This window comes from Electrona antarctica (genome assembly GCF_951216825.1).
Source record: "Electrona antarctica genome assembly, chromosome: 1".
NCBI classification, from domain to species: Eukaryota; Metazoa; Chordata; class Actinopteri; order Myctophiformes; family Myctophidae; genus Electrona; species Electrona antarctica.
In genome coordinates, this window is record NC_136806.1 from 6,258,933 (window position 1) to 6,274,373 (window position 15,441).

Consider the following 15,441-nt stretch of genomic DNA (forward strand, 5'->3'; position numbering starts at 1 on the left):
GTCAGTTCTGGTTGGCACGCGACACTGTCATACTACACAGTCAGTTCTGGTTGGCACGCAACACTGTCATACTACACAGTCAGTTCTGGTTGGCACGCGACACTGTCATACTACACAGTCAGTTCTGGTTGGCACGCAACACTGTCATACTACACAGTCAGTTCTGGTTGGCACAAGACACTGTCATACTTCACAGTCAGTTCTTGTTGGCACAAGACACTGTCATACTACACAGTCAGTTATGGTTGGCACAAGACACTGTCATACTACACAGTCAGTTCTGGTTGGCACAAGACACTGTCATACTACAGTCAGTTCTGGTTGGCACGATACACTGTCATACTACACAGTCAGTTCTGGTTGGCACGATACACTGTCATACTACACAGTCAGTTCTGGTTGGCACGATACACTGTCATACTACACAGTCAGTTCTGGTTGGCACAAGACACTGTCATACTACACAGTCAGTTCTGGTTGGCACAAGACACTGTCATACTACACAGTCAGTTCTGGTTGGCACACGACACCGTCATACTACACAGTCAGTTCTGGTTGGCACGCGACACTGTCATACTACACAGTCAGTTCTGGTTGGCACGCGACACTGTCATACTACAGTCAGTTCTGGTTGGCACGCGACACTGTCATACTACAGTCAGTTCTGGTTGGCACGCGACACTGTCATACTACACAGTCAGTTCTGGTTGGCACGCAACACTGTCATACTACACAGTCAGTTCTGGTTGGCACAATACACTGTCATACTTCACAGTCAGTTCTGGTTGGCACAAGACACTGTCATACTACACAGTCAGTTCTGGTTGGCACAAGACACTGTCATACTACACAGTCAGTTCTGGTTGGCACAAGACACTGTCATACTACACAGTCAGTTCTGGTTGGCACAAGACACTGTCATACTACACAGTCAGTTCTGGTTGGCACGCGACACTGTCATACTACACAGTCAGTTCTGGTTGGCACGCGACACTGTCATACTACACAGTCAGTTCTGGTTGGCACGCGACACTGTCATACTACACAGTCAGTTCTGGTTGGCACGAGACACTGTCATACTACAGAGTCAGTTCTGGTTGGCACGCGACACTGTCATACTACACAGTCAGTTCTGGTTGGCACGCGACACTGTCATACTACACAGTCAGTTCTGGTTGGCACACAACACTGTCATACTACAGTCAGTTATGGTTGGCACAAGACACTGTCATACTACACAGTCAGTTCTGGTTGGCACGCGACACTGTCATACTACACAGTCAGTTCTGGTTGGCACACGACACCGTCATACTACACAGTCAGTTCTGGTTGGCACGCGACACTGTCATACTACACAGTCAGTTCTGGTTGGCACACAACACTGTCATACTACAGTCAGTTATGGTTGGCACAAGACACTGTCATACTACACAGTCAGTTCTGGTTGGCACGAGACACTGTCATACTACACAGTCAGTTCTGGTTGGCACAAGACACTGTCATACTACACAGTCAGTTCTGGTTGGCACGAGACACTGTCATACTACACAGTCAGTTCTGGTTGGCACGCGACACTGTCATACTACACAGTCAGTTCTGGTTAGCACACGACACCGTCATACTACAGTCAGTTATGGTTGGCACAAGACACTGTCATACTACACAGTCAGTTCTGGTTGGCACGAGACACTGTCATACTACACAGTCAGTTCTGGTTGGCACGCGACACTGTCATACTACACAGTCAGTTCTGGTTGGCACGCGACACTGTCATACTACACAGTCAGTTCTGGTTGGCACGCGACACTGTCATACTACACAGTCAGTTCTGGTTGGCACACGACACCGTCATACTACACAGTCAGTTCTGGTTGGCACGCGACACTGTCATACTACACAGTCAGTTCTGGTTGGCACACAACACTGTCATACTACAGTCAGTTATGGTTGGCACAAGACACTGTCATACTACACAGTCAGTTCTGGTTGGCACGAGACACTGTCATACTACACAGTCAGTTCTGGTTGGCACAAGACACTGTCATACTACACAGTCAGTTCTGGTTGGCACGAGACACTGTCATACTACACAGTCAGTTCTGGTTGGCACGAGACACTGTCATACTACACAGTCAGTTCTGGTTGGCACGAGACACTGTCATACTACACAGTCAGTTCTGGTTGGCACACGACACTGTCATACTACACAGTCAGTTCTGGTTGGCACAAGACACTGTCATACTACACAGTCAGTTCTGGTTGGCACGAGACACTGTCATACTACACAGTCAGTTCTGGTTGGCACGAGACACTGTCATACTACACAGTCAGTTCTGCTTGGCACGCAACACTGTCATACTACAGTCAGTTATGGTTGGCACAAGACACTGTCATACTACACAGTCAGTTCTGGTTGGCACGAGACACTGTCATACTACACAGTCAGTTCTGGTTGGCACGAGACACTGTCATACTACACAGTCAGTTCTGGTTGGCACGAGACACTGTCATACTACAGTCAGTTATGGTTGGCACGAGACACTGTCATACTACACAGTCAGTTCTGGTTGGCACACGACACCGTCATACTACACAGTCAGTTCTGGTTGGCACGCGACACTGTCATACTTCACAGTCAGTTCTGGTTGGCACGAGACACTGTCATACTACACAGTCAGTTCTGGTTGGCACGAGACACTGTCATACTACAGAGTCAGTTCTGGTTGGCACACAACACTGTCATACTACACAGTCAGTTCTGGTTGGCACAAGACACTGTCATACTACACAGTCAGTTCTGGTTGGCACACAACACTGTCATACTACACAGTCAGTTCTGGTTGGCACGCGACACTGTCATACTACAGAGTCAGTTCTGGTTGGCACACAACACTGTCATACTACACAGTCAGTTCTGGTTGGCACAAGACACTGTCATACTACACAGTCAGTTCTGGTTGGCACACAACACTGTCATACTACAGTCAGTTATGGTTGGCACAAGACACTGTCATACTACACAGTCAGTTCTGGTTGGCACGAGACACTGTCATACTACACAGTCAGTTCTGGTTGGCACGCGACACTGTCATACTACACAGTCAGTTCTGGTTGGCACGCGACACTGTCATACTACACAGTCAGTTCTGGTTGGCACACGACACCGTCATACTACACAGTCAGTTCTGGTTGGCACGCGACACTGTCATACTACACAGTCAGTTCTGGTTAGCACACGACACCGTCATACTACAGTCAGTTATGGTTGGCACAAGACACTGTCATACTACACAGTCAGTTCTGGTTGGCACGAGACACTGTCATACTACACAGTCAGTTCTGGTTGGCACGCGACACTGTCATACTACACAGTCAGTTCTGGTTGGCACGCGACACTGTCATACTACACAGTCAGTTCTGGTTGGCACGCGACACTGTCATACTACACAGTCAGTTCTGGTTGGCACACGACACCGTCATACTACACAGTCAGTTCTGGTTGGCACGCGGCACTGTCATACTACACAGTCAGTTCTGGTTGGCACACAACACTGTCATACTACAGTCAGTTATAGTTGGCACAAGACACTGTCATACTACACAGTCAGTTCTGGTTGGCACGAGACACTGTCATACTACACAGTCAGTTCTGGTTGGCACGCGACACTGTCATACTACAGAGTCAGTTCTGGTTGGCACGAGACACTGTCATACTACACAGTCAGTTCTGGTTGGCACAAGACACTGTCATACTACACAGTCAGTTCTGGTTGGCACGAGACAGTCATAATACACAGTCAGTTCTGGTTGGCACGAGACACTGTCATACTACACAGTCAGTTCTGGTTGGCACACGACACCGTCATACTACACAGTCAGTTCTGGTTGGCACGCGACACTGTCATACTTCACAGTCAGTTCTGGTTGGCACGAGACACTGTCATACTACACAGTCAGTTCTGGTTGGCACGAGACACTGTCATACTACAGAGTCAGTTCTGGTTGGCACACAACACTGTCATACTACACAGTCAGTTCTGGTTGGCACAAGACACTGTCATACTACACAGGCAGTTCTGGTTGGCACACGACACCGTCATACTACACAGTCAGTTCTGGTTGGCACGCGACACTGTCATACTACACAGTCAGTTCTGGTTGGCACACGACACCGTCATACTACACAGTCAGTTCTGGTTGGCACGCGACACTGTCATACTACACAGTCAGTTCTGGTTGGCACGCAACACTGTCATACTACACAGTCAGTTCTGGTTGGCACGCGACACTGTCATACTACACAGTCAGTTCTGGTTGGCACGCAACACTGTCATACTACACAGTCAGTTCTGGTTGGCACAAGACACTGTCATACTTCACAGTCAGTTCTTGTTGGCACAAGACACTGTCATACTACACAGTCAGTTCTGGTTGGCACAAGACACTGTCATACTACACAGTCAGTTCTGGTTGGCACAAGACACTGTCATACTACAGTCAGTTCTGGTTGGCACGATACACTGTCATACTACACAGTCAGTTCTGGTTGGCACGATACACTGTCATACTACACAGTCAGTTCTGGTTGGCACGATACACTGTCATACTACACAGTCAGTTCTGGTTGGCACAAGACACTGTCATACTACACAGTCAGTTCTGGTTGGCACAAGACACTGTCATACTACACAGTCAGTTCTGGTTGGCACACGACACCGTCATACTACACAGTCAGTTCTGGTTGGCACGCGACACTGTCATACTACACAGTCAGTTCTGGTTGGCACGCGACACTGTCATACTACAGTCAGTTCTGGTTGGCACGCGACACTGTCATACTACAGTCAGTTCTGGTTGGCACGCGACACTGTCATACTACACAGTCAGTTCTGGTTGGCACGCAACACTGTCATACTACACAGTCAGTTCTGGTTGGCACAATACACTGTCATACTTCACAGTCAGTTCTGGTTGGCACAAGACACTGTCATACTACACAGTCAGTTCTGGTTGGCACAAGACACTGTCATACTACACAGTCAGTTCTGGTTGGCACAAGACACTGTCATACTACACAGTCAGTTCTGGTTGGCACAAGACACTGTCATACTACACAGTCAGTTCTGGTTGGCACGCGACACTGTCATACTACACAGTCAGTTCTGGTTGGCACGCGACACTGTCATACTACACAGTCAGTTCTGGTTGGCACGCGACACTGTCATACTACACAGTCAGTTCTGGTTGGCACGAGACACTGTCATACTACAGAGTCAGTTCTGGTTGGCACGCGACACTGTCATACTACACAGTCAGTTCTGGTTGGCACGCGACACTGTCATACTACACAGTCAGTTCTGGTTGGCACACAACACTGTCATACTACAGTCAGTTATGGTTGGCACAAGACACTGTCATATTACACAGTCAGTTATGGTTGGCACGAGACACTGTCATACTACACAGTCAGTTCTGGTTGGCACGCAACACTGTCATACTACAGAGTCAGTTCTGGTTGGCACGAGACACTGTCATACTACACAGTCAGTTCTGGTTGGCACAAGACACTGTCATACTACACAGTCAGTTCTGGTTGGCACGAGACACTGTCATACTACACAGTCAGTTCTGGTTGGCACGAGACACTGTCATACTACACAGTCAGTTCTGGTTGGCACGAGACACTGTCATACTACACAGTCAGTTCTGGTTGGCACGAGACACTGTCATACTACACAGTCAGTTCTGGTTGGCACACGACACTGTCATACTACACAGTCAGTTCTGGTTGGCACACGACACTGTCATACTACACAGTCAGTTCTGGTTGGCACGAGACACTGTCATACTACACAGTCAGTTCTGGTTGGCACGAGACACTGTCATACTACACAGTCAGTTCTGGTTGGCACGAGACACTGTCATACTACACAGTCAGTTCTGCTTGGCACGCAACACTGTCATACTACAGTCAGTTATGGTTGGCACGAGACACTGTCATACTACACAGTCAGTTCTGGTTGGCACGAGACACTGTCATACTACACAGTCAGTTCTGGTTGGCACGAGACACTGTCATACTACAGTCAGTTATGGTTGGCACGAGACACTGTCATACTACACAGTCAGTTCTGGTTGGCACACGACACCGTCATACTTCACAGTCAGTTCTGGTTGGCACGCGACACTGTCATACTTCACAGTCAGTTCTGGTTGGCACGAGACACTGTCATACTACACAGTCAGTTATGGTTGGCACGAGACACTGTCATACTACACAGTCAGTTCTGGTTGGCACACGACACCGTCATACTACACAGTCAGTTCTGGTTGGCACGCGACACTGTCATACTACAGAGTCAGTTCTGGTTGGCACGCGACACTGTCATACTACAGAGTCAGTTCTGGTTGGCACAAGACACTGTCATACTACACAGTCAGTTCTGGTTGGCACAAGACACTGTCATACTACACAGTCAGTTCTGGTTGGCACACGACACCGTCATACTACACAGTCAGTTCTGGTTGGCACGCGACACCGTCATACTACACAGTCAGTTCTGGTTGGCACACGACACCGTCATACTACACAGTCAGTTCTGGTTGGCACGCGACACTGTCATACTACACAGTCAGTTCTGGTTGGCACGCGACACTGTCATACTACACAGTCAGTTCTGGTTGGCACGCGACACTGTTATACTACACAGTCAGTTCTGGTTGGCACGCGACACTGTCATACTACACAGTCAGTTCTGGTTGGCACGCGACACTGTCATACTACACAGTCAGTTCTGGTTGGCACGCAACACTGTCATACTACACAGTCAGTTCTGGTTGGCACAAGACACTGTCATACTTCACAGTCAGTTCTTGTTGGCACAAGACACTGTCATACTACACAGTCAGTTCTGGTTGGCACAAGACACTGTCATACTACACAGTCAGTTCTGGTTGGCACAAGACACTGTCATACTACAGTCAGTTCTGGTTGGCACGATACACTGTCATACTACACAGTCAGTTCTGGTTGGCACGATACACTGTCATACTACACAGTCAGTTCTGGTTGGCACAAGACACTGTCATACTACACAGTCAGTTCTGGTTGGCACAAGACACTGTCATACTACACAGTCAGTTCTGGTTGGCACAAGACACTGTCATACTACACAGTCAGTTCTGGTTGGCACACGACACCGTCATACTACACAGTCAGTTCTGGTTGGCACACGACACTGTCATACTACACAGTCAGTTCTGGTTGGCACGCGACACTGTCATACTACACAGTCAGTTCTGGTTGGCACGCGACACTGTCATACTACAGTCAGTTCTGGTTGGCACACGACACTGTCATACTACACAGTCAGTTCTGGTTGGCACGCGACACTGTCATACTACAGTCAGTTCTGGTTGGCACGCGACACTGTCATACTACAGTCAGTTCTGGTTGGCACGCGACACTGTCATACTACACAGTCAGTTCTGGTTGGCACGCGACACTGTCATACTACACAGTCAGTTCTGGTTGGCACGCGACACTGTCATACTACACAGTCAGTTCTGGTTGGCACGCAACACTGTCATACTACACAGTCAGTTCTGGTTGGCACAAGACACTGTCATACTTCACAGTCAGTTCTGGTTGGCACAAGACACTGTCATACTACACAGTCAGTTCTGGTTGGCACAAGACACTGTCATACTACACAGTCAGTTCTGGTTGGCACGCGACACTGTCATACTACACAGTCAGTTCTGGTTGGCACGCGACACTGTCATACTACACAGTCAGTTCTGGTTGGCACGAGACACTGTCATACTACACAGTCAGTTCTGGTTGGCACGAGACACTGTCATACTACAGAGTCAGTTCTGGTTGGCACGCGACACTGTCATACTACACAGTCAGTTCTGGTTGGCACACGACACCGTCATACTACACAGTCAGTTCTGGTTGGCACGCGACACCGTCATACTACACAGTCAGTTCTGGTTGGCACGCGACACCGTCATACTACACAGTCAGTTCTGGTTGGCACGAGACACTGTCATACTACACAGTCAGTTCTGGTTGGCACACGACACTGTCATACTACACAGTCAGTTCTGGTTGGCACGCGACACTGTCATACTACACAGTCAGTTCTGGTTGGCACGCGACACTGTCATACTACACAGTCAGTTCTGGTTGGCACGAGACACTGTCATACTACACAGTCAGTTCTGGTTGGCACAAGACACTGTCATACTACACAGTCAGTTCTGGTTGGCACGCGACACTGTCATACTACACAGTCAGTTCTGGTTGGCACGCGACACTGTCATACTACACAGTCAGTTCTGGTTGGCACGCGACACTGTCATACTACACAGTCAGTTCTGGTTGGCACAAGACACTGTCATACTACACAGTCAGTTCTGGTTGGCACAAGACACTGTCATACTACACAGTCAGTTCTGGTTGGCACAAGACACTGTCATACTACACAGTCAGTTCTGGTTGGCACAAGACACTGTCATACTACAGACTAGAGTGTGAAAATTACGCTAAATTATTATTTGTGCTGCCTTTTATCTGTCTGTAATAACTGGACTCCTTTGGAATCAATAAAGATCTGTCTATCTCTGTCAATCGGTGTTGATTTTGACAGCAACTTTTGATGTAGTTTTAGTTATAGCGTAGTCATCTGAAATGTTTACTAATTACGGTTGATGTAGTCGACTAACATTTATTTTTGGCGGCCCATTCTGGCGTCGTAATGCCAGATTTACACACTTGGCTCAGAAAATAAGCTGATCCGTGCTTGTAGATCGGCTATTTTTGAAGAGCGACATCTGCGCACCATGCATACAAATCTGCATCTCTTCTCCACTAGTCTAGTTTGGATTTGTCAAAATGTCAGTATATTTTGTCATAGTTTTAGTCATTATAGCTTATTTATTACCATTATAGTTTTTATCGTGTTCGTCAGTGAAAAAAAGGTAGTCGACCAACGTCTTTCATAGTCTTAGTCGACAACGTTAACCCTACGGTCAAAGGTCCGTTTTAGTAGGAGCTTTGTCCCATCAGCCATCGCGGCTTTAAACAAACTGCCCCGCCGATAGGATGGTTCTGTACACAGTGGGGACCTCATGTTTTGTTTTTGTATTGTCTTGGTGTTATGTGCTCTGTGTTGTTTTTGATGTGGGTGTTGAACAGATTGTGAAGACAAATATCCTTCGGGACAATAAAGATTATTATTATTATGTGTTGATAGATGGATGAGCTGGAGTTGAAGCTGGGCAGCGAGCTGCAGCCTACAGCCAAGGTGGTGGCCTGTCGGTTCCCCTTCCCTACCTGGGTTCCAGACCAGACCGCCGGGGAGGGCATCGACACCGTCTGGGTGTACCACGCCAAAACGTTTGGGTTACAACACGGAACCACCACAGCACCACCAGATGGCACTACGTCACAGACAGTCAGACGAGTAGATTAAAGAACAACAAAACATTGTAATCTCTCAAGACAGATTACGCTATTAAAGGTCCACTTCACCACTTTTCAACTTCTCTTCCTATAATTGGTCCTCACTAATGTTCATGATAAAATACCACCATTTTTTTCTACTCTATGTCTATGACTCATGGGAGGGCTGTGGGCAGTTCAGAAACCCGTCCACCAGTGCCATCATCGATGGGGAATCCAAGCTAATAGAAACTGCAGGCGTTCTTTTCCTGAAAAGTTGCAATGCAAAAATGAAAGCCATGGTTCTCACGATAATAAAAATCTAAATATATTTTAAAACAAATCTGCCTACCGATGATGTCACTGGTGGACGAGTTTCTGAACTGCCCACAGCCCTCCTATGAGACAGAAAGTGAAAAAGAGAGTAGGAAAAAAATGGTGGTGTTTTATCATGAACATTAGTGAGGACCAATTATATGAAGAGATGTTGAAAAGTGGTGAAGTGGTCCTTTAACTAACAGCAGAATCTGTCGGCACTGCTAGTGTTGTGTTGTTGTTAGTAGGACTAAACACAGATGCACCCAGGAGCAAGTGGACTAAGAAAGACGAGGAGCCAAACCCAGTTCCTGTTTCTACACAAAAAAAGGAAGTGGAGGCCACCTGAGGCAAAAACTAAAAACCTTTTTTCTTTCCTAGAATGGGTTCCCAGATTGCAAACATTGAGACCATCATCATCATCTTATAAGACTCTGTAGACTGGACTACTTCACAACAGAAAATCAAATGTGCAAGTTGCATGGACCGGTGTAATCAGGGGTGAACTGTCAGTAGGGACACCGACGCCCTGGTAGTTTTGAAGATGCACGCACAGCCATTCACAGTTTTTTGTCACAGCTTGAAATAACAGGAATGACTTGCATAATGCATACTATATGAATATCAATGGTGATGGTCCATTGTCTCGACCTAGACCTACTAAGTAAGTTAAGTAGCCTGCTCTAGGTGTCTGAAGCACTCTGAAGTGTTGCATAACCGTGGCTGATGGAATCCTGAACTCATTTAAATTACAGAGGCGACATAGCCACACTACTACTTGTTAAAAAACATCCATAGCACATCCCTGGGTGTAATTGTTTATAGATGAGAATAAATCACATTGTGCCCTTTCCTTTCCTGAAGAATCTGAAGAATTTGTATGAGCAGGTCAGGCCTAAACGTCTTGTTATAAAATAAGGCTGCATGCAAAAGGGTTATTATGAATGTAACAGATTCTTTTAAAATAAACGATCTCACCAAAAAGATACATTGCACAATACATTTGTTTCCGGACAATATTTTGAGAATAAATGTGCATTTTTCACAACTGATTTACAGTGTTGGAAAAAGTACTCACATTTTTTACTTATGTAAAACAAAACAAAAAAATATATATATTCTGCAATGTAGAAACACTGTTATGTAAAAGTCCCAAATTCAAAATTCACGTGAGTAAAAGTGATATCGGTATCAAAATGTACTCAAAGTACCAAAAGTCGAAAGTACTATTATGCAGAATGTCCCAAGTTTTAAAACGTATCTGTGATCTTAATTGTATCTTGTATCTATTTTCAAATTGTCGAAATGTACATAATCTCAATCTATAAAGTAACAAAGTAACAAGTAACTATAAAGTTTTCAAATAACTGTAGTAGGGGTAAAAGTACAATATTTGCCTTTTAAGATGTAGCGGAGTAGAAGTCAAAATACGGGAAATTGAAAATAAAGTAAAACAAAATAAATCAAAACAATATTTCTTAAGCACAGTACTTTAATACAGTAGCCTACATCATGTACACTACTTTATTTGTATAAGTGGTTTTCAACCAGTGGTCCGGGGACCACCAGTGGTCCTTGAGGGGGTTCCAGGTGGTCCCCAGCTGGCCAGCTTAATGATGGAGAGTTGGTAATCAAATGGACCCTTATAGATCTTTAACTCTTGACTTAGTGTAAAATAAAACCAAATGGACCCGTTTCATTGCACACTCTCAAAGAGTAACATTATTGTTAAACATTTACATTACTTAATGTACTAGAATACAAGATGTCTGTACACTATTAGAGAATGTAGATTTTTATATTTTTTGATCAACCTCTACTGTAGTAGTAGGCTAATGTTACCACTGTCCGTCACTCACCACATCAAAATCGTATCCAAAAACAACAAAATATGTTTTAGTTTTGGGGTCTGAGAGGCTAAATCTCATCAGATGGTGGTTCGTGGCTCAAATGCTGAATAAATTATGGGCCCTTTATTGGGCCTTGATTGATTGATATGAAAAAGTTCGACTCACTACTACAAGGTAAGTGATTTACCAGCGGCAAATCCCCCCTTTTTCCCCTCACTGTATATGTTTCTTTTCCCTTTTTACCTCCTTTATGCTGAATTCCTGTTCTGTGACTATATAGTAGTGTCTATCTGTACGTCTCTAAATGTTTTGATCGGTCGATTTGTTTTGATCGGTTCAATCGTTGGAAATCACTCAACCGTCCTGCGTACCACCTGTTTCTAAATGTCACATAATGCAGGAGGCAGCAAAATGTTGTGTTATTGAAAACAAGCAGTTCCAAACGCTGACACTTAGAAAAATATTCAAATGCAGGGCATTTCTTGACAGAACGTAGCTCATAATGTTTCTATGGTGGATTTTTATGAAACAACAAAAATTCAAGCTTTTCGTACAGCTGCAATGTTGGTGAGTTTAACATTGTTTAGTGAAATCAGACAGGACCTTTCTGTTTGGATGAATGGGCTGTCAAGGCCAGAAAGTAGTTTTGCCACTCAGTGGGCGTTCCCGCATAACTTGAATGCAGCCATACTATATGAATATCAATGGTGATGGTCCATTGTCTCCACCTACTAAGTACGTTAAGCAGCCTCTCTAGGTGTCTAAGTTAAGTAGCCTGCTCTAGGTGTCTGTCACACTCATTTAAATTACAGAGGTGACGTTTGCAAGGCAAAATGCATAATTATGACAACACTAAAGTTATCCCCCATTGTGCAAGTACATTTTGATATACAGTATATTGTGGGTTAACACATTCTGGGCGAGAACCCCTTTTGGTGTTATACTTTAGCTATTGATATATAGCAGATCTACAAGCTCATAGCATGGCACAGAGTGCCACGCTACGAGCTTGTAGCTCTGCTATTTTTGAAAAATCGTGAAAATGTGGCGCAAACCTTTGAATATATATTCTTTCAGAGCCAAAGTTTTTAACTCAAATCTTTGCTTCTGGGGGGTTCCCTGGAACAACATATTTTCAGATGGGGGTCGGCGGCCAATTACATGAAAATGTTTGAGAACCACTGACATATAGAAATATAATATTTGCCTTTTAAGATTTAGTGGAGTAGAAGTCAAAATACGGGAAATTGAAAATAAAGTAAAACAAAATAAATCAAAACAATATTTCTTAAGCACAGTACTTTAATACAGTAGCCTACATCATGTACACTACTTTATTTGTATAAGTGGTTTTCAACCAGTGGTCCGGGGACCACCAGTGGTCCTTGAGGGGGTTCCAGGTGGTCCCCAGCTGGCCAGCTTAATGATGGAGAGTTGGTAATCAAATGGACCCTTATAGATCTTTAACTCTTGACTTTGAGAGTGTAAAATAAAACCAAATGGACCCGTTTCATTGCACGCTCTCAAAGAGTAACATTATTGTTAAACATTTGCATTACTTAATGTACAAGAATACAAGATGTCTAGACTGTACACTATTAGAGAATGTAGATTTTTTGATCAACCTCTACTGTAGTAGGTATATGCTAATGCTGTACCACTGTCTGTCACCACATCAAAATCGTATCCAACAAACAACTAAATATGTTTTAGTTTTGGGGTCTGAAAGGCTAAATCTCATCAGATGGTGGTCCGTGGCTGGGCCGTGGTTCAAATGCTGAATACATTATGGGCCCTTTATTGGGCCTTGATTGATTGATATGAAAAAGTTTGACTCACTACTACAAGGTAAGTGATTTACCAGCGGCAAATCCCCCCTTTTTCCCCTCACTGTATATGTTTCTTTTCCCTTTTTACCTCCTTTATGCTGAATTCCTGTTCTGTTCTTTGACTGTCTATATAGTAGTGTCTATCTGTACGTCTCTAAATGTTTTGATGAATTGAACATGGTGGACCCTCTTGTAAACAAGTGTAATGCTTATTTGGGTCGTCCACTCACAGTTAACAGTCTTTGTATTGAGTTTGTGCTTGAAATGTACTGTAATTCTGCAAACTGTTAATACATATTTCAATCAAAAAAAAAAGGCAGTAGTATATTCATTCATGCAATACAACGTTGGCGCCACCCAGTGGCGAAGCTACAGAAGTACAACGTGCTGAAGCAGGGGCTGCCCTGCCTATAAGAACATGGATCCGTTGGAACCGTTTCATTAATGACCCGTATGTCTGTCTGTCGGTCGATCAGTCTGTCTGTCCTGCCGAGTGCCGAGAGACACACTACTGTTAGTATGGGCTCTGGTGTCCCAAAACAAAGCATGAAAAGTCGCTGAGCGGCAGCAGTTTTTTTTAAACATGTCTTTTTACTGTTATTTTTAATCTTTTATTTCATTGACTGTCTGAATGTTGTGGAGGACAGCAGTGCTGTGAGGACGGACTGAGCTAGCCCAGCCAAGATGGACACCGCTGATGAAGGTAACTATAACAAAATATACACTTTGGGGTTATTAGCCTCACGGGGCTAATATTTAAATATTAGCCCCCTTTTTAAGGCAAAGAAGAAGAAAAACCCCCGCTTTGATACTTTGTGTTGTTGGACATTTTAATATTCCTACATGTTGTGTTTTGTGGCATGTTTTATAACGGGCTCTGGGTGGTTTAAAAGGACAGACTGAGTAGCTAACGGTGGCTAATTATGCTAGTGTGTGTGTGTTGGGGGGCTAACAGCTGTTTTTTTTGTTGTCCCTGTGTTTTTTCTGCTCTGCAACGTGGATCACATACCAAACCCGGCCTTGTCCTTTATGCTTATAACGGAGCTATAAAGCATTCTTCTATTCTATGTAAAAGCAGCTCAATATATAAATAAATACTCTGACCAGAATTCAATGTGTAGGCTACTTGAGAGTATAAAAGTACAAAAGTATTGGTATTTGATGAATAGAACAAGGTGGACCCTCTTGTAAACAAGTGTAATGCTTAATTGGGTCGTCCACTCACAGTTAACAGGCTTTGTATTGAGTTTGTGCTTGAAATGTACTGTAATTCTGCAAACTGTTAATACATATTTCAATCAATCAATCAATTAAATGTACGTAAAATACCAAAATTAAAAGTACTACTCATTAGGCCTATGCCCTTTTCTTCTTCAAATGTATGAAGATCTTTTGAAAATAGCAGATCCATCTAACATTTAAAGCTCACATGTTTGATTGATTTAATAACAGTTTGCAGAATTACAGTACATTTCAAGTACAACTATCAATACACTTCAATACATTATACACATTGCTTCCATCGCTTTTCCCCCCAAATGGCCGGTTGAAGTGGTTAATGTATGTTTTGTAATAATCAAAATCTATACCGAAGTAACTATAGTAAGTAACTAACGTTTTCCCATGAATAGTAGTGGAGTAAAAAGTACAATATTTGTCACCAGATCCATATTCTTCCAATCCAATCCAACTTTATTTATAGAGCACATTTAAAACAACAAAGTTGACCAAAGTGCTGTACAATTAGGCAAAGCAGTAATACAACATAATACAATACAGTAATAAAACCATATACAATACAATCAAACACTCAGGAGTACACATTATTCACGGTTTAAAAGCCAGGGAATAGAAATATTCTTCTTGTAGGCTATGTGACACAAACTACAACTTTTTATGTAAAACTATCTAATACCCTTGTGTAGAAATAGTCTGTTTAATACAAGTGCAATTTCTGTATTACATTTTTTAATTGGGTAAAAAAAAAGCATTGACA

General features: G+C 44.0%; 2 protein-coding genes across 5 annotated transcripts in view; both read left to right on the top strand.

The window, feature by feature from the left end:
• Positions 1–10,744, top strand: part of LOC306931011 (ATP synthase subunit C lysine N-methyltransferase-like) — a 38,146-nt gene extending 27,402 nt beyond the window's left edge. For all 3 annotated transcript variants that reach the window (XM_079512177.1, XM_079512176.1, XM_079512178.1), the window contains exon 6: positions 9,264–10,744. In XM_079512177.1, the coding sequence (XP_079368303.1) occupies positions 9,264–9,482 (219 nt within the window). In that variant the 3' untranslated portion in view covers positions 9,483–10,744. The remainder of the gene's footprint in view (positions 1–9,263) is intronic.
• Positions 10,745–13,975: 3,231 nt separating this feature from the next.
• Positions 13,976–15,441, top strand: part of LOC306930948 (E3 ubiquitin-protein ligase MARCHF6-like) — a 30,187-nt gene continuing 28,721 nt past the window's right edge. For both annotated transcript variants that reach the window (XM_079512072.1, XM_079512073.1), the window contains exon 1: positions 13,976–14,148. In XM_079512072.1, coding sequence (XP_079368198.1) covers positions 14,130–14,148 — 19 coding nt within the window. In that variant the 5' untranslated portion in view covers positions 13,976–14,129. The remainder of the gene's footprint in view (positions 14,149–15,441) is intronic.